At 41.6% G+C, this 24,851-nt stretch overlaps 1 protein-coding gene and 1 long non-coding RNA gene across 3 annotated transcripts in view; one reads left to right on the plus strand and one right to left on the minus strand.

Annotated features, from left to right (window-relative positions):
* Positions 1–303: 303 nt before the first annotated feature.
* Positions 304–13,477, minus strand: LOC116087166. Its single transcript, XR_004117284.1, has 3 exons — positions 13,218–13,477; positions 12,854–13,001; positions 304–518 (listed from the first exon to the last, which is right to left on the minus strand). It is a non-coding gene; the product is annotated as an uncharacterized LOC116087166 (long non-coding RNA).
* The window catches only part of Snx2 (sorting nexin 2), a 44,093-nt gene continuing 32,425 nt past the window's right edge, over positions 13,184–24,851 (plus strand). The window contains exon 1 of one of the 2 annotated variants that reach the window (XM_031365688.1): positions 13,184–13,374. In XM_031365688.1, the coding sequence (XP_031221548.1) occupies positions 13,267–13,374 (108 nt within the window). In that variant the 5' untranslated portion in view covers positions 13,184–13,266. The remainder of the gene's footprint in view (positions 13,375–24,851) is intronic. The other variant, XM_031365687.1, reaches the window with a different exon arrangement.

Consider the following 24,851-nt stretch of genomic DNA (forward strand, 5'->3'; position numbering starts at 1 on the left):
ACCTTGTATGTGTATTTTACCTATATCTTTTTAAATTAATGATATCTAAATATAATGATTTATTGTGTTATCCATACCTCTCTCTGTCACTGAATATGATAGTGCATGCCTATAATTTCAGATCTCGGGACACTGGGGCAAGAAAATTGTAAATTCAAGGCCATCCTGTGCTACACAGTGACACCTGTTTCAGGGAGAAAAAGACAACAGCAACAACAAAGAACAAGCTGAATTTCCTTTTTAGGAAAAGAAGATAAGTTAATTAGTGTAAGCACTAGCCTATCTAAAGATGGAAACCGCTTCTGCCTTGCGCATCAATGTTTATTGGTGAATTTGGGGTTTTTATTTTTAGATTTGGCAAAACTAAGGGCTTTAAAGAGTTGGACTCTAATCTGGGGGCTGGTGAGATGGCTTAGCAGGTGAAGAGTGCTTGCTGCCAATTCTGATGACCTTCTCTCGATCCCGATGACCTCCACTGCTCATCCTGATGACCTTAGCTCAATACTCAGAACACACATCTGGTAGAAAAGGAGAAACAATGGACTGTCAGCAAGGTTGTCCTCTGATTTCTGAGTGAGTACCACAATCCACCTGTGTCCATACCCTCACACAAATACACAACTAAATGTTGGAGCTGGAGAAATGGCTCAGCCATATGTTGACCAAAAATACATACTAAAAAAAAAAAAAAAAAAGGTTTAAAAAATATAAAGCATTGGCTTCTAAACAAGCATTCAGCTAATTGAGCTTACCTTTAAAGAGTAATGCCCTAAGCCAAGTAATTGCAGTACCCAAGAAGTAGAGGCAGGAGGATGCTGTAAGTTCAAAGCCAGTCTTTCTCATAATAACAAGTTCTAGGCCACTCAGTGCTACATATTTAGGTTTTTTTCTCACCCTCATCCTATTTCAGCTCCTTAACCATATTACAGTGATAAAGCGGGTAGTATAGATGTTACCCAAAGGAAGAATTCATGGGGGTGGGGGAGGAGTGGACAATAGTATGGTTCAGGAACACTCAATGAACAAGTTTTATTTCTGTAGACTTTTCTCCTTCTGCCGGAAACCTTCCTTTAAACATGATCCTGAGTAGACTGAATTTTACATAACTGTGGGCAATCTTTACCTGTGACGTAACTCAAGAAACTTGATAGTCACTGATCTCATCCAGTTGAGTAAATTCTCTGGTGACAGATTTTATGTTTGCTAGGTAACCCTTCTCTGTTCTGTATGGATGGTGACCGTGTCTTTGCTGTTTGTCAATTTGAAGTTTAAATTACTAAGTTTATCCTCCAGACATTCTTTTTTTTCTTTTCTTCCCTTTTTTCTAGAGCAAAGTTGGGAGTTTATTGAGAACAGTTTTTTTGTTTTGTTTTTTTTTTTAAAAAAAACTCAGTAATCTACAGTATGAGTTCATGAAACATTTACTATGTGTCACACTTTAATTACATGCAATTTGCTTTTTAGAGACCAGGGAGAGAGCAAAGCTAAATGGTTCAACAGGTACAGGCACTTGCCACTGAGCCTGAGGACCTGAGTCTGGTCCCTGAGACTCTAGGTAGAAGGAGGGGATGTCCCAAAATCTGTCCTCTGATCTCTACACATGCACCATGGCCTTATCCCATGGGCATACTTACCCCACCCCAACAAAATAATTAAGTAAATGGAAAAACAAACATCAGTTTGTTGCATATACCAGAGAACCTGAAGACCCAAGTTCAGTCCCTGGGACCTGTGTCATGGAAGCAGAGAACTGACTCACAGATGATCTCTGACCTCTACATGTGTACCTACACATATACCCATTACAAGCAAAAACAAATAAATAAATGTAATTTTTTTAAGAGATGAGTCTATAAAATCACAAATTTCATTATGATTTTCCCATGCATATAGCACTGTCCTTTGCCCACAGTTTCCTGCCTATTTTGGCGTTCTGTATTTCTCTTCCCAATGGTCTGTGCCCTGCACCCAAACATCACCAAATCTACTTTCAGATCATATCAGCATATATGCTAAATCTAGAATCTGCATGAGAGAGATGATGCAACATTTGTCTCCCTTTTAATGTGCTCTTGTTTCATTCTTTTTTCCTTTAAAATGCCTTCCTTTCCCCCATAGAGCTCCCATTTTACACACATACACACACACACATACATACACACACAGAGACACACACACAGAGACACACACAGAGACACACACAAACAAACACACACAGACACACACACACACACATCTTTCAACTTAAACTCTGTAGAAGAGAAGAAACATGATATTTATCTTCAGAGTCTTGTTTAGCTTGATATAAAGTTCTCCAGTTCCATTCCTTTTTCCTGCAAATAACAGAATTTCATTCTTCCTTATAGATGAATAGAACATATAAGACTTTTTTTTCTTTTCGTTTGTGTTTGTTTGTTTGTTTGAGACAGGGTCTCTCTGTGTAGCTTGGCTGTCCTGGTCCTTGCTCTGTAGACCAGGTTGTCCTTAAACTCACAGAGATACACTTGCCTTTACCTCCTAAGTGCTAGGATTAAATGCAGGTGTGACCACCACCTAACTGTAACACATTGTCTTTATCCATTTGAGCTGGTGGACAGCAAGTTTGGTTTCACGTCTTTGGATACTGTGAATAGTGCTACAGTAAATGAATCAGCAATTCAAGAATCTCTGTAGTACTGATTTGATTCCTTTAGATTTATATTCATAAAGACAAAAAACAAGACAATCTATTCAGGAGTAAACCAAACCAATGAAGTGACTATCTTCTAAAGTAAAAGATTTTAGGGCTGGCCAGGAGTCTGGGTAGGTAACAACATTTGGCACACAAGCCTAGTCACTACTGCCACCGCCACCACCCTCAGAACCCAAGTTAAGAAGTTGGATGTGGTGGCATGGATCTGTAATCCCAGCATTCCTACACTTCCTCGAGATGGGAGGAAGAGTCAGGAGGATGCCCCGCCACAGCAGGTCAGTAGAACTGGAGTATACTGGAGTAAGACAGAAGGGCAGAAACAACCAGAGATTCTGCTTTAGCAAGGTGGAAGGTGAAGGCCAACTCCTCAGACTTGGTAACTTTCTTATGACTTCCATATGTGTACATACATGAACATACACGGGGGGGGGGAAGGAGGAAGAGAGAGAGAGAGAGAAAGAGAGAGAGAGAGAGAGGAGAGAGACAGAGAGAGAGACAGAGAGAGGGGGGAGGGATCAAAGAATGAATTCTTTAGGATGGATGTATAACACTAGCACTTGGCAAATACAGACAAAAGGCAGACAAAAGGGTTAGGCATTCAAAGTCCTCCTTAACGACATATCAAATTTTCAAAGCTAGGTTGGATGTGACCATGTGAATGAGAAATGTCCTTCATAGTCTCATGGATTTGAATGCTTGATCCCCAGCTCGTAGCACTGTTTGAGGATGTTATGGAACCTTTATCAGGAAGAGCTTTGCTGGAGGAGACATGTTACTTGGGGGAGGCTTTACGGTTTTACAGTCTGGTCCACTTCCTTTTCCCCTCCACCTGCTCTTCCTCTTCCTCTGTGTGGATGAATGGATGCGATGTGATCTCTCTGCTTCCTGAACGATAGGCTAGATTCACCTTTCTTCTCTGCTTTCCTCATTGTGAGAAACTCTATCTTTCTAGAACCTAAGACAAAATAAATCCTTCCTTCCCCCACATGGCTTTTGATTATGTATTTTATCACGGCGACAGGAAAGTAATGAATACAGCTGTATAATAATGAGAAAGACTTTAAAAATAATGTAGCAGGACCCCAGACTTTAGTAGGCCCCGAGACCTTAGCACAACTGACTCCATAGCGGAAGTACCATTAAGGCTGTAAAACTCCCACATAGACAGCACCACCTGCCAAAACTAAGACAAAGACCTAATCGATCAATGTCCATAATTCTGGGAAAGTCTCTAATTGTATTAATCTTGGTTTTTGACTTCTGTAGTTCTGTTTCTGGCCAGTGGTTTTTGTTTACTAAAGTATGCCAATTCACAACATGTTGGTTTGTTTGTTTACAGATACCCAGGCAGGACATGGTTTTCATGATTAAAAGCTTATCCAGAGAAAGGATTGGGGCTATACCGAGATCCAGAATACCCACTGTAAGACAACGGCCAAGAAAGAAAGACTTTCTGTTGTTTTACACCTATGTTTGAGCAGTCTTCTCTGGTGAATATCCCACAGCACTTAAAGAGAAAGGAGGACCAAAAAAATGAAAAAAAAAAAAAAAGAAAAGAAAAGACTTTCCATGCTCATGGATTGACAAAATTAATATTGTGAAAATGTGTATCAGGATTATTTGGAGGAACAGAATTGATAGAATGAATCTCCATATCTAGAAAGGGAATATATTTGAGTGGTTTATAGGCTGTGCTCCAGCTTATCCAATAATAGCCATCTACCAACACAAAGGCCAAGGATCCCATAGTTCTTCAATTCATGAGGCTGGATGTCTTAGCTGGTCTTCAGTATATGCCAGGATCCTAAAGAAATAGGCTCTAATGCAGTGAAGGGATGGGAGTGCCGGTGAGAGTGGGAGCGAGCAAGCAATGGACACAAGCTTCCTCTTCCCATGTCCTTTACGTAAGTGGCTAGCAGGAGGTGTAGCCCAGATTAATGGTTGATCTTCCCATTTCAAATGACTTAATTAATAAAAATCTCTCACAGGTGCTTGGGTTTTAGTTAATCCCAGAGGTAGTCAAGTTGGCAGTCAAGACTAGCCATCACAAGATATTGCCAAGACAATGTACAAATGCGATCTAATCCTCATCTAAACTCCAACTGAGAAAGGACTGGGAAAATTAAAGAGAATGTGGAAAGAGAGTGGGGACCTCACCTTAGAGAGAGGGGACCTCACCTTACTCTGGCTGAATGCTGAGACCCTGAAAGTCAAGAGTTCCAGGACAACTAATATTTGTTGTGATGTTTACCTAAAGAGACAGCATTTCTTTTATATAGAGATTTCAAATAAGAATGCTCATATACCAGATGGACAGATGGCTCAGTGTTTGAGAGCACGTGCTGCCCTTGCAGGTGACCTGGGTTCAGTTCCCAGAACCTAAATGATGGCTCACAACCATCCATAACTTCAGTTCTGGGGAACCAATACCCTTTTCTGATTCCAACAGGAACCAGTAGGGCATGTGGTACACACACATAAACACAGGCAAAACACCCATATACATAGAGGGAGTAAATTTTAAAGATGATAAATAAAACAAAAAATATAGTTGCTTTTTTTTAAAAAAAGGAATGTTAACATATCAATGAAGTACATTTTAACATTACTAATGTGTGACTAAGAATGGCCTTCCTCCTTTCCAGCTGTAAATTGAATGTTTTCAAGGAATATTGTAAGCAAACATATAAAGTCCATTGTTTCAACCTTTGGGTTTGTGACCCATGGGTTTCAGAAATCAGATCGTAACTCTGTCTAAAACACTTCTTGAATCACACTATGAGCTCTTCTTCTAAAAAGCACAGTTATTTGAGCTGTAACTTCACAAGCCACTGAAATCATATATATGGCTTTTGCAAAGACACTTACAGTTGTCTCTCTCTTGATAAGTCTATTCTTTTCCTGAGACTGTCTTTTTGTTTATCCCGTACTTAAGTCAATGATAAAATCTCTTCTTAAACTTTAACTCTTCTTCATAGTGGTTCATCTTGAGATGTTTTTCCGGATCACCCAGGGATCCCTGCTTCACTTGCAATGAGGTCTCTGAAGGAAATTCTCAGGCTTCTGCAGTTGGATCACACAGGGTTACTATGGTGACCTGAATAGCAGTGGCTCCACAGGCTCATATATTTGGATGTTTGGTCATTAGAGAAAGGTGATACATGACAGGGATTAGGAGGTCTGGACTTGTTGGAGGAAGTGAGTCACTGGGGTAGCCTTTGAGGATCCAGAAGCTCAAGCCAAGTCTAGTGTCTCACTCTTTCTTCTTGCTGTTTGCCAATGCAGAGGTTTCTAGAATTCTCAGCTACTGCTCTAGCACATCTACCTTTGGGCCACCATGCTTCCTGCCATTATGACAATGGACTAAACCACTGGACTAGAAGCCAGTCCCAATTAAATTCTTTCCTTTACAAGAGTCTCCATGGTCATGCTGTCTCTTTACGTCAATAAAACCCTAAGAGAGGTGTGTCTCCAGCCCTTTCCCCCACTGCTTCTGACACAAGGATGTTCTTTTTTAATAGAAGTGAACTACTTCCTAATGTTATTTGACCTGCAATTTAGGCATACCTATGATTTGTTCTGCAAATTGTTGTAGAGTGGATTGGGAGTTGATGGAGAGTCATCAAGTTGGGTGATAGGAAGCTAATGGGAGAGCAGGATGTAAAAAGGTAATGAGTTCATAAAAGAAGTGTGTCTTAGTTATTTTTCTACTGTTATGGTAAGGTTAGGGTTTTACTACTGTGAATAGACACCATGACCAATGCAAGTCTTATAAAGGACAACATTTTATTGGGCCTGGCTTACAGGTTCAAAGGTTCAGTCCCTTATCATCAAGATGGAAGTATGGCAGCATCCAGGCAGGCATGGCGCAAGCAGAGCTGAGAGTTCTAGATCTTCATCTGAAGGCTGCTAGTGGAAGACTGACTTCCAGGCAGCTAGGGTGAGGGTCTTAAAGCTCACACCCACAGAAATATACCTACTCCAACAGGGCCACATCTACTCCAATAGGGCCACACTTACTCCAACAGGACCACACTTTCCATAGTGCCACTCTCTGGGCCACACATACACAAACCATCACAAGACACCATGACCAAGGAAGGCAATTTACAGAAGAGATTATTGGAGCTAACATTCTCAGAGGGTAAGTCTGCAACCCACCTTAGTAGTGAGCACAGCAACAGGCAAGTAGGCATGATTGTTGAAGCAGTAGTTGGGAGCTTATGTGTTGAGACAATGATGACATGGGGTAGATAGAGCCAGCTGGGGATGACATGAGCTTTTGACGTCGAAATCTGTCCCCAATGAGACATCTCCTCCAACAAGATCACACCTCCTAATTCTTCCCACACAGTTTCATCCGCTGGGGACCAAGCATTCAAACAGATGAGCCCTAGGAGGCCATTTGCATGTAAACCACCACAAGGCATGACTTATCCCAGCATGGTGGTCCATGCCTGTAACCCCAGTACTTGGGGGGTGGAGGTGGCAGAGGTAACACAGGGTCATAGTCCCACACTGCTCTACCCACAAGCCTGAAGAGCTCTTTTAATCTTTTTAGGGTCCCTGATTCAAGTAAAGTCAAGTCTTGGTTTTGCCACAGAAAACAATTTTAGCCAACATGAAGCAGAATTGATGTCAATTAAAGGGTTATTTATATGTATGGATACAGAGTCTCACTGTGTAGCCCATAGCTCTTAGGCACCACAGTTAATAGAAAGGCACTCAGGCAGAAAGTAAGGCACATTCAAGAGCATGGGTGTAGGCTTCTCAAACAGAGAGCTATCAGCAAGTGTCTTTAAAGTAGCCATATACCTTGTGTGAGGTGACTTCTTACGGTCTGGAAGCCATTGCTAAATGAGGTCACTAGGGTAGAGTTCCTATGTGTTGCCTAGAATTTAATAGATTAGAAAGCTAGGTCGTAAATCTCAGGGCTTAGTTCTCAGCTAAGATGTTTTTACTGTAAATAAGAGGTTTTATCTTGTTTATGATAAAGAGAAAGGAATAAGGCCACAGTGGGATAGGAGTAACGGCCATCCTTGAAGGTCATGTAGCTGGCTTATTTGTTTTTTACTCAGCCCTTGGCTGTCATAAAATCCACTTCTCTTCAGTCTAACACTATTTTATGGAATGGAATGGTGCCTGATTTTAGAACTGAAAATAAAGCCAACTATGATTTTTAAGCTGGTGTATTTCAAGTTCTAGGCCAGCAGAGGCTATACAGTGAGACCGTATCTCCAAGAAGTAACACCAAAGGCTGGGGGTGTAGCTTGGCTGGCTGAGTGATTGCCTAATGTGTGAGAGGTCCTGGATCCTATCCCCCACAACTACATAACCTGAACACAAAGAAGATGGAGGCAGGGGGATCAGAAATGCAAAATCACCCTCAGCTACATATAGTCAGTTTGAGTCCTAGGGGGAAATCCAAACAGAAAACAGAAAAACAAAACACCAAATTGGAGAGGGGAGCAGCCATGCCTTCTATCCTATCTAGAACGTTCCCTAGAAAGCTAAATTACTAGCATAAAGCAGCCTCAAGGTAGGATGGAGCAATAGGATCAGATTCATTTATCTAAGAAAGCCCTTTCCCTCTAAACTTAGAGATGCCCCCCCAAAGTCTATACAGGAAAGGGGCTTTGTTTGTTCTGCAGGCTGTTGTGTCTATCCCCACCTTTTATGGGACAGGTTCTCTCTGTGTAGACCTGACTGTCCTAGAAGCACTATGAAGGCCAGGCCAGCTAGGAACTCATAGGCTTGCCTCTGCCTCCCAAGTGCTGGGATTGAAGGCGTGCACTACCACCGCCTGGCTACATTCTAGAATTTTTTATTACAATTTTCTTTCTTAGTGGGGTTGAGGGAGCAGCTATGGTGCATGTGTGGAGGTCAGAAGTCTTCTGCCATGTGAGTCCCAAGGAGTTCCAGTCAGGTCACCAAGCTTGCATTTGTTGAATGCTGTGCACCTTTAACTACTGAACCATCTCAAATCTCTCTAGGTTCACACCTACCCAACCCCCAGATTCTTACCACGTAAGAACTGCCTGAACTGGATATCCTCAAGTCTCAGTCTCCGGAGTGCTAGGATTTCAGGCATGTGCCACTGTGACCAAGTCCTATTTATTTGATTTGATTATATGGTTTCTGTTTTTTTCTTTTTCTTAAATCCCTACGCAGTCTTGGGACTGGAAAAAAATGGCTCAGCTTAATAGTACTTGCTGGGAACCTGGGTTTTATTTTCGGTTCTGAAAACCAGACAGCATTTCATTCCATAAACTAGAACAGGTGTTAGTCTGAGCCGAAGTTGGTTTTATGACAGAAAGGGGCTGAGTAAAAAAGAAATTAGCCAGGTACGTGTAAAACCCAGCACTCTAGAGGCTGAAGCCAGGGAACTGCCAGTTCCAGATCAGCCTCAAAATAAGGAGATGGATAGGGGACCAACAAAAACAAAACAGAAAAGAAGAAAAGCATAGGAGAAGGAGACACCAGACAAGAGAAGACAGGACATAGAGACTGGAAGATCAAAACAAGAGTTAATGCCCAATATGAGCTACTAGAGACACAAAAGGGGGAGGGAGGGGGAGGGCTGGTTCACCATTTCCTGCATTAGAGCTGAGTTCATGGTCTAACAATCTTGAAGAACACTAGTAAAAGATGAGGACGTATGCAAAGTGTGGAGAAGAAAGCTCTTGCAGCCAGGCTAAGACTGAGTGCCTCTCTGGACCGGGGATTCTTTTATATGTCAAGAATGGGTCAGTTTGGTCCAGCAAGGAATTGGGATGAACCCCAATAGCTATTCTGAATATACATGGGGAGTTCTGACTGGCCACTAACCCAGGTGGAAGAAAGCAAACTCAGAAAAAAATCTGACATAGAAAATGTCCTACAAAAAAGTGTGGGAGTGGGAAGAAGAGCCGGGAAGTATCGAGAACGATGTCTAGTAGTTAGCTGACATCTTGGTGAGTCAAGATGGATTTAGACTTTAGCTCCTGAGCTCACTGATTGTGCAGAGTTCACTGTAAAACTTTGGTGTTGTTAGAAGTTGACTATTGGCTTTGCCAGGATATACATTTGTTTTCCTAAGACCTGTAATTCCAACCAGCTGTCTATAAAGTGAGGTTACTTTACTCCTTATTTCTATCAGAGGAATCCAAAGGCAAATCATTTCAAAGTTGGTGCTGATGGAACAGAAAACTCACGAATTAGCTAATGATAACTTCTTTCAGTTCATCATTTTCCTTGTATTAGCTCCGAGGCCGAAACCCTTGTTTGAGGAAGGGACTATCTATTATCTTACTTATCTTTTAAACAACCCATTAAATGGTTTGGCTTTAGTTTAGGGCAAGCTGATGTGAGTGACTCCGCCTTTGATTTAGTGTGATTTGTTTGTTCTGCTGGAGATAATGTTACAGTTGCTATGGCCAGGGCTAAGTTGATCTAGGGAATGGAATCTACAGTTGGCCTGGGTGGAGACCGCATGTTCCAAGATTCCTAGAACACAGAGTTAACCCAGTTGCTCTATCAATCATTTGGCTGGAAAGACCGTCTCTCTGGAAAGTGTACTCACCCAGTACCTCACTAAACAAATGGAAGGAATAATTATTTCTTTAACGAGATGTTATACTTTTCTTTCCCAGGCTTCTTAACCCTCTGTGCAGTTACCACAGAGCCAGCAGCAGGCTGTGTTAAGTTGGCCCGATGCAAAAGGCATAATTTCGACTTTTTCTTCTTTTCTATTTTTTTCTTTTTGATGTTGATCAGAGTCCAATATGCTTTCTCTGGTACTTTGGGATTTTTCACTGTTTCTCTGAAGCTCTCTCCAGCTCCCACCTTTGTTTGCCATGTGGCTACTTTCTGTGCCTAACTCAAAAAGACCTTTCTTTTTTTCTTTCTTTCTTTCTTTCTTTCTTTCTTTCTTTCTTTCTTTCTTTCTTTCTGTCTCTCTCTCTCTCTCTTCCTTTCTTCTTTCTTTCTTCCTTTCTTTCTCTCCCCCTCTCTCTCTCTCTTTCTTTCCTTCCTTTTTTTCTCTCCATCTCCCTCTTCCAGGCAGTTGCTAAAGGTTACAGCTTGCTTTCCTGCCTGGCAGTTTTTTTTCTCTTAAAGTCTCAATGAAAATATCCTGGAGCTATCTTCTGAGTCTGTTCTTCGATGCTTCTGTTCATGAGACTTAGAATCCTAAAGAAGTGGTCAACTTCCCTGGAAACAAATGTTACCCTGACAAGACTCCCCAGAATTCCCACCAACAACCCCATCCAGGGCCTTGCAGATCCCAGGTAAGTGCTCTGCATCTGGGTTGTATCCCCTGCTCTCCATTTTGAGCTTTAGTCTGGTCTATTCCAGGCTTGTAAAGGAGCTCAATCTGAGGGGATGCTTTCCTGGAAATTTTATTTAATACAACTTTGTGTACAGGAAATGGGCTGCCCAGAAAGTTATCACATAGTAATTCCTGACTATTAAAGAAAAGAAAAAAAGTTTGTTTATTTATTTATTTATTTTTGAGACATGGTTTCAATGTGTAGCTGTGGCCATCCTGGAACTCACTACGTAGACCAGGCTGGCCCCATACTCAGAGTGCTGCCTGCCTCTGCCTCCTGAGTGCTAGGATTAAAGGTAGGCACCACCACGTCTGGCTTTGAGTTCTCTCTATTCTTCTTTACTGTTTATTAATATTATCTTAATTAACATATATTAAGAATACATGTGGGATTGCAAGCTGGTACAACCACTCTGGAAATCAGTTTGGCAGATCTTCAGAAAATTGGACTAGTACTACCAGAGGACCCAGCTGTACTACTCCTGGGCATATACCCAAAAGATGCTCCAAAATATAATAAGGACACATGCTCCACTATGTTCATAGCACCTTATTTATAATAGCCAGAAGCTAGAAAGAACCCAGATGTCCTTCAACAGAGGAATGGATACAGAAAATGTGGTACATTTACATGATGGAGTGCTACTCAGCTATTAGAAACAATAATTCATGAATTTCTTAGGCAAATGGATGAAAGAAAATATCCTGAGTAAGATAACCCAATCACAAAAGAACACACATTATATGCACTCACTGACTGATAAGTGGATATTAGCCCAGAAGCCCAGAATACCCAAGATACAATTCACAGACCAAATGAAGCTCAAGAAGAAGGAAGACCAAATTATGGATTTGGTCCTTCTTAGAAGGGAGATGAAAATACCCATGGGAGGAGATACAAAGTGTGGATCAGAAACTGAAGGAAAGGGCATCTAGTGACTGTCCCACCCAAGGATCCATCCCATATACAGGTACCAAACCCAGAAACTAGTGTGGATTCCAACAAGTGCTTGCTGACAGGAGCCTGATATAGCTGTCTCCTGAGAGGCTCTGCCAGAACCTGACAAACACAAAGATGGAAGTTCTCAGCCAACCATTGGACTAAGCACAGGGTCCCCAGTGGAGGAGCTAGAGAAAGGACCCAAGGAGCTGAAGGAGCCCCATAGGGGGAACAACAATATGAACCAACCAATACCCCCAGAGTTCCCAGGGACTAAACCACCAACCAGAGAGTACACATGGAGGGACCCATGGCTGCATATGTAGCAGGGATGGCCTTGTTGGACATCAATGGGAGGGGAGGTCTTTGATCCTGAGAAGGCTCGGTGCCCCAGTGTAGGGGAATGCAAGGGCAGGAAAGCAGGAGTGGGTGGGTTGGTGGGGGGGGGTGGAATAGGGGAATTTCTGTAGGGAAACCAGGAAAGGGGATAACATTTGAAATGTAAATAAAGAAAATATCTAATAAAAAATAAGATTGAAAACAAACAAAAATATATACATATATACATACATATATAATACACACACACACACACACACACACACACACACATATATATATATATATATAAAGAGAGAGGGGGGGCTCAGTATTTAAAAGCACTTGTTTCTTTTACAGAAGTCCAAGGTTCGAGTCCCTATGAGACTGTGGGGAATGTCTCCATTCAAACAACCACACTGCATAGGCCAGAGAGAGCAAGACCCCTAGCTGGAGCTCAAACTCAGAAACATAAGCAGATGATTGGCTCTCAAACTCCAGCCTCACTGACATTAAATGAAACAGCTCAGTTCCTCTCACTAGCCACCTTTCAAGCGCCCAGGAGTCCCGTGCAGCGAGCGTCTACAGTACTGACCAGTACAGGAAGAGAGAACACTTGGATTGTGTCAGGAGGTTCTTTTTGGAGCACTCGCTGCCAAACATTTGAGTTGTGTTTCTTGCCCTGAATCTGGGTTCCATCCAAGCTCAGAGACTGGCGTCCCAAGCTCTTCTACTTCCTAGTCCTGTAGTAACAAGTATAAGTCTGGTCAGCACCGTAGGCTTGGACGCCAAAACCCAGCCGTGGAAACCCGGAGGAGCGGTGAAGGGGCGGGACCAGCTCGGGGAAGGCCTCCCGGGGGCGGGGCCTCGGCCGGGGGCGGGGCCTCGCTCGGGGAAGGCCGCCCGAGGGGGCGGGCCAGCCAGCGGGTCGGCGCACCAGCCCCGCCTTGCGTGCTCACGTGACAGGTCCGCGAGGCCCGGCTCTTGCAGACGTCCAGGCGAGCGAAGATGGCGGCTGAGAGGGAACCTCCTCCGCTGGGGGACGTGAAGCCCACCGACTTTGAGGAGCTGGAGGACGGGGAGGACCTGTTCACCAGCACTGTCTCCACGCTTGAGGTGAGACGGGGCCCCGGCGAGGAGGCCGCGCCGTGCGTCTCCCCTTTCGCCCGGCTGCCTCTTCCCCTGTCCCTTCCCACCCCCCCGGGTTTTAGCCAGGCCAGGTCCGGTGACACCTGTGACGCGCGCGGGCTGCACCTCAGGTGCCTGTCAAGGGACCTGCGGTCGGCCTGGGCGGCCAGGCCTCGGGACGGCAGCCTGCGGGCCCGGACGCCGACCTCACCTCCAAGGGGCCAGGACCCACGGACGGAGGGACCTCGTCGTGCTTGCGGGCTCTCGGGCCTTCCCTGTCATCCGCGCCTCTTCCTCCAGGCAGGAGAGAGGCTTGTCTCCGGTTCCCGGGGCACCGCTGCACCCCTGGGATTTCAGCAGCTCCGGGAAAGGGTGCTTGCTTCTCTGCCCACCGGAGGGTGTGCCCTGCCGCGGGAGAGCCAGGAAGTCGCGAAGTGAACTCTTCTCAGTGGCTTGAGGGTCCGCAGGGAGGTCTGAGTGCGCTTTTCCCTGCCCGGCTGCCCTTCATGGGCTGTTAGCTCTCTTGGATATAAGAGCCTCTTGTTTTTTAAGTAGGTAAATGCCTTTGAGTTAGGAGGCTTAGGCAAGATCTCGTGCGGGCGCCGGCTGGATTCGAACTCAGTAGGTAGCTGAGGATGGCTTTGAACCTCTGATCTTCTTGCCCTCACTCCCCTTTTCCAGGTGCTGAGGTTAGCCGACATGAGCCACTGCCTGGGTTTTAGACTTTTTAAGGGGCTGTCATGTTTGAAAAGTACAAACTCGAAGGGTGGGGTAGTCCAGGAAACTGGTTTTTAATTACTAGGGGAGAAATAGAAACAGATCTCCACTCCTTTTTCCTCTTTTTTCGCTTGGTCAGCGATCTCTATAGCTGAGTGTTCCTGTTTTTGTCAAAGGAAACACTGAACTTAGCTGTATTGGCCCGCCTTTTGCTAGTCACATTTGAATTGCTTTACATTGAATGAGAGCACATACACCGGAAATCGTAATTTTAAGCGTGTAAGCACTTTTCTCAGAAGATTGTTTACCTCGGCTTTTTTTTTTTTAATTGGGTGTTGTGTGTGTGTGTGTGTGTGTGTGCCCTCGCGTGTGCGTACGTGGTCTCGAGCACGAGCACTTTTGAAAATCAAAAGACAACTTTTGGGAGTTGGTTCTCTGTCAGGCATGGTACCTGTTTAACCATCTCACCTGCCCTCTACTTTTTTATAAAGTTCTTTTTTTTTTTTTTTTTAAGGTTTTTTGAGACAGGGTTTCTCTGTATAGCTCTGGCTGTCCTGGACCTCATTCTGTAGACCAGGCTGGCCTCGAACTCAGAAATCCACCTGCCTCTGCCTCCCAAGTGCTGGGATTAAAGGTGTGCACCACCACCGCCCGGCCTATGAAGTTCTTTAGTATTAGTTTTGTTGGCTTGTTTAAGTCTGTACCAAATCAAATGGAAATAGCTGTAAAATACCCATTATCTGAATTTCAGTGACCAGAAACTGAAAACTTCAGGCTAATTTTATCTGTAGTGGTAAAGCCAAAGCCCACTTTCCAATAGATTTATACATTCCTCGGATCATTGATGTGTACTAAACAAAATCTTGGGTATTTGTGTCTTAATACAGCTAATACTGGTTTCATTGTCAAAAACATTCATCTCCTAAAATTAGTTAAAATTACTTTGCAGAATATGTTTTTCTAGGCAGAGGAAGTTAGTGTCTTCATAGCCTTTGATATGTTTTATGTCACTTAACATGTGTTGTACATGACTACAGGGTCCTAAGACCTGAATTGTCTTTTGTAGTCACAATACACAGAATAACTATAGTCTATATCAGAGAAAGTCTGCAAAGTTTTATTGTGAATAAATGTATCTTGGCTAATATACTGTGAAAGAGTTGTAAATAGAGTTGTTAATTGGTTGTTGATCTGAACCCCTTATCTCATGGATTCATTTTAAGAAGGTGATGTGACTTAGGTTTTTAGATTCAGTTTTAAAAATTTCAGGTTAGCATAAAAGGTTCATTTTTCCCCCTTGAAAATGTTTGGGATGTATGCAGTCCTTTTACACCCTGTTTACATGGTGCCTCTTACACTTTGGTGCAGAAGAATCCAGTGGTCATGCACATGCCTGCACCTGGCTGGAATTCTGTATGGTTAACAAGCATTTTTTTTTTCCTTTGGAGAGCAGATCTCTCTTTGTAGCCTACATAGACATAGACATGGAACTAGTTCTTCTTGCCTGAGCCTGGCACAAACATGTACCACAATAGCCACACAGTGGTACACAGGACTTTAGTCCCAGCACTCAGAGGCAGAGGCAGGCCGATCTCTTGAGTTTGAGTCCAGCCTGCTCTACAGAGTGAGTTCCAGGACCACAAGAGAAAACTAATCAAACAAACAAAAAGGAACTATGCACCACCACTCCTGGTTGTACTTTTCCTGTAATTTGGTTGGATGGGACATTACTAGCCCCAGATCAGTGCTTCTGACTATAGATATAATTTATTCAGGGGTCTTGTTGTGTGTAGTCTGTTTCTGTAGGACACTGTAGAGTCCTATTTATTATTTATTCCTTTGAGACAGTCTCTCACTGTGTAGCTCTAGCTGACCTGGAAATATATACGCATGCATGTATGTATGTGTCTGTGCGTGTGTGCATGCACGTGTGCATGTCTGGCTGACCTGGAAATATATATGTGTGTGTGCATGTGTGTGGCTGGCCTCAAGCTCATAGAGAACCTCCTGCCTCTGCCTCTTGAGTTCTGGGAATGAAGGTGTGCACCCCCATGCCTGGTCTGTTAGCCTAGTTAGTGATTGGGATGCTTGTTTGATTTCTTGTTTAGTGTTTTGAGCTGTCTGTACTGGATATTTAGCCTCTGTGTGGTGCATAGATTTTTTCCCTGTTCTGTAGCCTGTCTCTTCACTCAGTGTGTTTCCATTGCTGTGCAGAAGCTCTTTAATTTCCTGAAATCTCTTGGTGAGCTGTTAGTATTGTTTTCTGAGTTACTGGGCTCCTTTTCAGAAGGTCCTTGCTGTGCCAGCATTTCCCCTATTTTTCCTCTAACAGTTTCAGAGCTTCAGGGTCTTTAATGTATTTGGAGTTGGTTTTTGTACAAGGTGAGAAATAGATATCCACGTATACAGCCAATTTTCAAGTCCCATTTGTTGAAGAGGATGTCTTTTGAGCTCTGTATATTTTGGACAATTTTGTTGAAAATCTGATGACTAGGCACTGGTGAGATGGCTCAATGTATAAAGATACAATTTGTCACACATTGCCCTCTGACACCCTTGTTTGAACTGTGGCATGCATGTGCCCTTCATATCCTCAATAAATGTAAATTTTAAAAAATTTAAAACTCAGATGGCTATGGTTGCATGGATTTATAGCTAGCCCCTCTGTTTTTTACATTGTACACATGCTTGCTCTGTGCTGGTGCCATGTTGTGTATATGACTTGAAATCAGGTACAATTGCAGCATTTCTCTTTGCTTTGCTTTCCAGTTTGTTGGTGCTTCCATATGAATGTCAGTGTTCTTTATATTTCTGTGAAGAATGTTACTGGAGTTTTGTTAGGGATTGCATTGAGTCTGTTCATGATAGTAATTCTGTTGATCTGTGAGTGTGGAACGTCGTCTTATTTCCTAGTGTCTTCAGGTTTGTTTCTTTACTGTTTTTATTTTTTTGTCGAGGTCTTTACTTTCTTGGTTAGGTTTATTCTAAGATATGCTTATATTTACTTATTTTTAGAGAATAATGATAGGACTGTTTATTGTTTCCCTGATTTCTTGCTTAGCATGTTCGTTGTTATTAGTAAATAAGAAAACTACTACTGATCTTTATGTCAGTTTCTCCTGGCTTATTGCTAGAAGTGTTTATCAGATCCACAAGCTTTTCGTGGAGTCTTTAGGGTCTATTAAATAAAATTGTATCATCTTCAGGTAAATACAACTTTACTTGTTTGATATTTATATTCCTTTTATTCATTCTCTTGACTTGCTGCTCCAGCCAAGACTTGAAGCACTGTATATTGAATGGGAATAGTAGAGTGGACATCCTTGTTGTTCCTAGTATTAATAGAAATGCTTCAGATTTCTTTTTCTCCTTTTAGTGTGATATTGGCTATAGGCTTGTTATATGTAGCTTTTATTATGTTGTGATATCATTTCTTCTATCGATAGTCTCTTTTTGGCTTTTACCATGGAGGATTTTATTCAAAGCCCTTTTTCTTAATTGTTGAGACGATCATGTGATTTCTTTCCTTGAGTCCAGTTGTGTGATATATAATATTTACTGATTTGTATGTTGAACTAATCCCTCTATCTGAAATGAAGCCAACTTGATCATGATGAATTACTTTTTTTGAAAAAAAAAAAATTATATGTGTACACTGCCTGCATGCAGGAGCCCAAGGAGGCCAGAAAAGGGTGTTGGATTCCCTGGAACTGTGAGCCATCATGTGGGTGCTGGGAATTGAACCTAGTTCTTTAGAAAGAGCGGTAAGTACTCTTAACTACTGAGCCACCTCTCCAGCCTGAATTTTTTTAAGTTTTTTTCTGTGTATGAGTTTTTGGGTTGTTTATTTTTGGCCTGCATTTCTGTATGTATACTCTGCGTGGCTGATGCCTCTGGTGGTCAGAAGAAGGGATCCGGAGTAACTAGAGTTATGGGTAGTTGTGGGCCACCATGTGGGTGCTGGTGAAACCTGGAAGAACAGCAAAGACTCATATATAATTTGTTATTTCTCTGGTCCCTGGGTTACCTTCTTGATGTGATCTTGAATTGGTTTGCAAGTATTTTATTGAGAATTGTTGTGTCTATGTTCATCAGGGAAGCTGGTCTATAATTTTCTTTTCCTTTTGTGTCTTTATCTGGGTATGCCATCAACATAACACTGGACTCATAAGAGTGTGGAAGCATTCTTTCTTTATTTTATGGAATACTTTGAGAATGATGATTGTTGATTCTTCTTGAAAATTTGGTAGAATTCTATAGTGAATGCATCTGGGGCTGGAGTTCTTTTAGAAGATTTTTACTACTGTTTAAATCTTGTTTCTTTCAGACCAGGTTACATCATTTGTCTCTCAGTTTAACTTTAGTAAATCATGAATTTAGAAAATAATTAAAAAAACAAAACAAAACTGGGCAGTGGTGGCGTACACCTTTAATCCCAGCACTTGGGAGGCAGAGGCAGGCAGATTTCTGAGTTCAAGGGACAGCCAGGGCTACACAGAGAAACCCTTGTCTCAAAAAACAAAAACAACAACAACAACAAAAATAGAAATTAATTTCTTTTTGATTTTCAATTTTAGTGGAATATAAGTTTTTAATTTTTAATTTTTATTTTTATTTATTTATTTATTTATTTTTGGTTTTTTGAGACAGGGTTTCTCTGTGTAGCCCTGGCTATCCTGGAACTCACTCTGTAGACTAGGCTGGCCTCGAACTCAGAAATCCACCTGCCTCTCCTCCCAAATGCTGGGATTAAGGGTGTGCGCCACCACCACCATCCAGCAAGTATTTAATTTTTTAACGTAGCAGATTTATGTATTTTAAATTTTAAAAGGATTTATTTTTATTATTTTTATGTGTATGTGTTTGAGTGAATGCTGGATGTGTATGGGCTCCTGTGAAGGCCAGGAGAAAACATGAAATCTCTTGGATCTGGAGTTAAAGGTCTTGGAAGCCACCAGACATGGGTCCTGGAAGGACAAGTGCTCTTATCTGCTGAGCCATCTCTCTTACCCCAATATACATTCTTAATATGTGGTCTTAGGATTTCATGACAAATTTTTTTCCATTGTATTGGGGGTTAGGGTACATGTGTGGCTGTCGGATCTAATATGTAGGTCACTTTCTATTAGGTAGGTTGTTGGGCTTGGCTGAGAGCCCCTTTACCTGCTGAGTCATCTCATCAGCCCAGATGTTCTGACTTTCATTGGTTTTTGTTGTAATCTTCATTTTCATCTCTGATTTTATTAATTTTGTATTTCTCTGGTTCTTTTAGTTTGACTAAATGTCTGGTAATCTTAGTATCCTTTCAAAGAATCAGCTCTTGATTTATTGATTTATTTTTTGTATTTTACAGTTTTTCTATGTCATTTATTTGCTGATATTAGTTCTTGTAATCTACTGACTTTGGGTTTGCATTGTTCTTGTTTTTCCAGAGTACTGAGGTTGTGTGAGGGCCCTCTGGGTTTTGTTTTTTGTTTCTTTAAATATCAGTGCTGGTAGTTATTGGACTTTCCTCTTAGGATTGTTTTCATTTTATTCCATGGGTTTTGACATGTTCTTTTCATTTATATTCAATTCTAGGAATTTTTTAAAAATTTCTTTCTTGACCAGGCAGTGGTGGCACATGCCTTTAATCCCAGCACTTGGGAGGTAGAGGCAGGCAGATTTCTGAGTTCAAGGCCAGCCTGGTCTGCAGAGTGAGTTCCAGGACAGCCAGGGCTACACAGAGAAACCCTGTCTCAAAAAAAAAAAAAAATTTTTTTTTCTTGATTTCTTCAGAGATGTATTTATCATTCAGTTGGGTGTTGTTTAATTCCCATGAGTATGTGCATTTTTCTGTAGTTTCTCTTGCTGTTAATTTCTGCCTTTATTACATTATGGCCAGATTGAAAACAATAAAAAGTTATTTCAGTTTTCCCTCTTTGTCCTAATAGAGTCTATTTTAGAGAAAGTTACATGGGCAACTGAGAAGAGCGTGAGGTCTGTGATATTTGAATGAAATGTTCTGTTTTTCAGGCTCCTTGATCTATGATGTCACTTAACCCAGATTGATTGGTTGATTGATTGATTGATTGTATATATATATGTATATGTATGTGTATGTGTGTGTGTGTGTGTGTGTGTGTGTGTGTGTGTATGTGATATATATTTGGTTTTTTGAGATAGGGTTTCTCTGTTTCCCTGGCTGTTCTGGAATTTACTCTGTATACCAGGCTGACCTTAAACTCAGAGATTTACCTGCCCCTGCCTCCTGAATGCTAGGATTAAAGGCATGTGCCACCACTGCCCAGCTTTATTTTTATTTTTAAAATTTACTCGTGTGTGTGTGTGTGTGTGTGTGTGTGTGTGTGTGTGTGTCAGAGTGTATACAGTTACACATGCTACAATATGTGTAAAGCTAAGTGAACAACTTCATGGAATTGGTTCTCCTTTTCCACATTTGTTTGTTTTAGTGGGATGACCTGTCTTATCAATGAGAGTAGTGTGCTAAAGTCACTATTATTGTGTTGGAATTAATTTGATCTTATACCTTATATCTAGTAATATTTGTTGTATGAGTTAGCACCTATGTTCTGTGTTAAATTGTAAAGTCTTCTTAGTAGATTGCTCCCTCATGACTATAAAGTGACTTTATCTTTTTCTTTGAAGTCTATTTGCCTGACCTTAGCAGAGCAACACATTTACTTCTTGTGTTTCTTTCCTTCTTTGATGGTGAAGTACATTTCTTGGCAGCAAATGGGTGGGTCTTAGTTTTTATTATTATTTAATTAAAAAATTATTGTGTGGTTGCTTTGCTTGCATTTATGTCTGCACACCACATTCAGGCTTGTTGCCCTGGAGGCCAGAAAGATGGTTGGATCTTCTGGAAGTAGAGTTATAGGTAGTTGTGAGCTACCTGATGATGTGGGTGCTGGGAACTAAGTCCAAGTGCTCGTAGTCATCTCTAGAGCCTTGATTTTTAAGTTTAAAAAGAAAAAAACTGTGTATGTGTACACATGTGGAGGTCAGAGAACAACTTGGGAAAAACCCTTTTCCTACGTCCAGCACTACATACGCTTGAGAATCAAACTGTTGTCAACCTTATGACAGGTATGCATGCCTGCTGAGGCGGTGGGCTTACCCACTGGCTTTATAATGCAGGTGCTTGCAGCTGTGAACTCCTTAGGATTGCTTTTAATGTACTGTAGATCTTTGGCATGCCAAATTTTCATTTGATCTTTAGGAATGTTTTTTGGCGGGGGCGGGTAGGGGTTGGGGGTTAGGAATGGTAGACTGAGATAGAGACTCAGGCAAATTGCTAGATAGCTAAAATGACCTTGAATTTGTGATTCTCTTGCTTCTCCCTCCAGAGTGCTAGGGTTGCCCACACCAGTTTATACTGTGATAGGTCTTAAACTCCAGGTCTTCAGGCAAATTAGGAAGTACTTGCCCAACTGAGCCATGGTCTTAACCTGTCTTTGGTATTTTTTGATGACCATCATTTGACAGTGTGTTGTTCAATTTCCATAGTAAGTTTTATGGCTGTTGATTTTTCTGTTTTTATTCCCTTCTTATCTGCTGGAAGGCAAGAAATTGTTTTTCTGTATTTGTTGAGACTTGTGCCCTTTTGTTTTAGAAAAAGTTCCATGGGCTGTTGAGAAGACAGTATATTTTACAGTGTTTGGGTAGGATGTTATTAGATGTCTGTTAGTTCCATTTGAGCTATGCTATCATTAAACTCAGATGTTTTTGTTTGGTTGACCTGTCTTTTGGTGAGGATAGGATGTTGACGTCATTCACTTAGTAAGTTGTAGTTAATCTCCTGACCTTATAGGTCTAGCATTATGTGAAACTGGACTCACCTATGCATAGTTGTTTAAAATTGTATTCTTGATGAATTGTTTTATGTGTACGAGTACACTGTAGCTGTACAGATGACCGTGAGCCATCGTGTGGCTGTTGAGAATTGAACTCACGACGGCCCCCTCTTACTCCGGCCTGCTCACTCCAGCATAATATACTGTAGCTGTCTTCAGACGCACCAGAAGAGGGCGTCAGATCTCATTATGGGTGGTTGTGAGCCACCATGTGGTTGCTGGGATCTGAACTCAGGACCGGAAGAGCAGTCAGTGCTCTTACCCACTGAGCCATCTCGCCAGCTCATGAATTGTTTTCTTAATCACTATGAAGTATTTTTTGTTTTTTTTGTTTTTTGTTTTTATCTCTTTGGACTAGTTGGGTTCAAACTCTGTTTTGTCAGAACAGTGACTTCTGCTTACTTTTCAGTTCCATTTGCTTGGAAGATATTTATCCATCCTTTCATCCCAAAGATTTGCCTATCTTTGATGGTAAGGCACATTTCTTGGAGGCAGTAAATAATATGGATCCTGTTTTTCAATCCAGTGTGCCTGTTTCTATTTTAGAATTTTATATTTATTGAAGGTGTGGGAGAGAGTGAGTGCCCAAGTGGTCTTAAGCTTGTGATCCTCTGGCTTCAGTCTCAGCTCTGTGCTGCCGTCTCAGAAGTTTGTTACTATGCCTGGCTCTTCTTTCATTGCTGATTGTCTCACGTAGTTCAGACTTGCATTGTAGTCACAGATGACCCGAACTCCTAATCTTCCTGCCTCTGCCCCTACAAAGTACTGTGATTACAGGCATGGACCACCATGCCCAGAAGATGAATGATATCAAAGACAATTAGGGGGTATGGATGTGGTTTAGTAGCAAAGTATTTGCCCAACTTCTGTACGGGGACCTGTTTCAATTTCTTCCACCACAAAAACAAAATATTCATGTTACAAAATGCTTACTAACCATAAAAACAAACAATTTTGCTCTGTGAAACTAAGAAATTCTGTTGTGGGTCTACTATTAATGTAGAAAGATAAGCCTTGGACTGGCTGAAAATACCTGTAATTTAAGTCTGACTGCCCCTCCCTAACAAATCCTTTTATGGAAAATATATAAAGAACCTCTATGAACTGGGTGGTAGTGGAGCACTTTTAATCTCAGCCCTCTGGGGGAAGGAAGAGGCAGGCAGATCTCTGAGTTTGAGCCCAGCTGGTCTACAGAATCAAGTTTCAGTACAGCAAGGACTACACAAAGAAATACTGTCTTGAAAACAAAAACAAAACAAAACCAACCAAACGGAAGTCAAGTGGTAGTGGCACACCACTTCAGTCATATCACTTGGGAGGCAGAGGGGAGTGGACCTCCAAGTTCAAGGCCATCCTGGTCTTCGTAGTTCCAGGACAGTTAGGACTACACAGAGAAACCTTGTCAAAAGAAAAGAAAAAAAAAAACCCTCTATCAATTGTGTGTGTATGTGTGTGTGTGTTTTAAAGAATGCTTGAGATCTGTATCAGTTAATCTTGCCACTCAAGATTCAGAATCACTATGGAACCATTTATTTCTGGACATATTTTTAAAGGTTTATCTAGATTAGGTTAATCAATGTGGGAATGCTTATTATTATAATGAGTGGCTTACTACACAGAGCAGTACACAAGGATTCATAAGGAATAACATTAAGTAGGAAAAACAAAACAAAACAAAAAAAAACCACACACACACACACACACACACACACACACACACACACACAAGGGCTGGTGTGATGGCTCAGCGGGTAAGAGGACTGACTGCTCTTCCGAAGTTCCTGAGTTCGAATCCCAGCAACCACATGGTGGCTCACAACCACCCATAATGACATCTGACTCCCTCTTCTGGTATGTCTGAAGACAGCTACAGTGTACTTATTTAAAATAATAAATAAATATTAAAAAAAAAGTAGGAAAAACAGCTGGATATGATAGAGTTCCATAATCCCAGAATTTAGGAGGGTGAAGCAAGAGGGTTTCAGTTTTAGATCTGCTTGGGTTGCATAGCCAGACCTTATTGGAAAAGAGAAGAGTAATTAATTTTCCAGATGGGTGTAGTGCACACCTGTATATAATACATGGGGAAGCTGAGGCATGAGGGCATGAAGATTGAGTTCAAGTCCATCCTGGGCTATGGTACCTATGAGACCCCTTGTCTAAAAAATAGTTTTTGAGATATGGAATAATCGTAGTTTGAAAATAATAGAATCTTAGGAATGGCATAGTTCCTATCATTCATAATTCATCTATCATTAAATCTGTGCATACCACAGCACACTTGTAGAGAGGTGGCTTTCAGAATCAATTTTCTCAGAGATTGAATTTATTAGATCATTAGGTTTAGTAGTAAGAGCCTTTGTCACTGAGTCATCTCACGGGCTCTATTTTTCTTTTTTTTTTTTTTTTTTTTTTTTTGGTTTTTCGAGACAGGGTTTCTCTGTGTAGCCCTGGCTGTCCTGGAACTCACTCTGTAGACCAGGCTGGCCTCGAACTCAGAATTCCGCCTGCCTCTGCCTCCCAAGTGCTGGGATTAAAGGCGTGCGCCACCACTGTCCAGCTCTTTATGTATTTTTATTTTGGTTTATTTGAGGTAGGGTCTCAAGCCAGTCTTGAACAACATCTTGTTGGGTTTTACCTTGAACTCTTGATCCTTTTTGCCTCATCTCCCAAAATCTGTAATTACTGGTATAAACCACTATGTGTGCCTTTGATTTTTGACTTTAAAGAAGGTCTTTGAACTTGGATATATCAGCCCCAGTAGAAATATAACCATGATGCAAAGAAAAAAAAAAGGCAGTCACTCTTAAAATCAAGGAACTTGCTCTGAATTTGGTTGTATTGTGATACATATGGGTTTGTTTGGTTTGTTTTTTTTTTTTTGTTTTTTTG

The sequence above is a fragment of the Mastomys coucha genome, unplaced genomic scaffold (assembly GCF_008632895.1).
Source record: "Mastomys coucha isolate ucsf_1 unplaced genomic scaffold, UCSF_Mcou_1 pScaffold13, whole genome shotgun sequence".
In the NCBI taxonomy this organism is placed as follows: domain Eukaryota; kingdom Metazoa; phylum Chordata; class Mammalia; order Rodentia; family Muridae; genus Mastomys; species Mastomys coucha.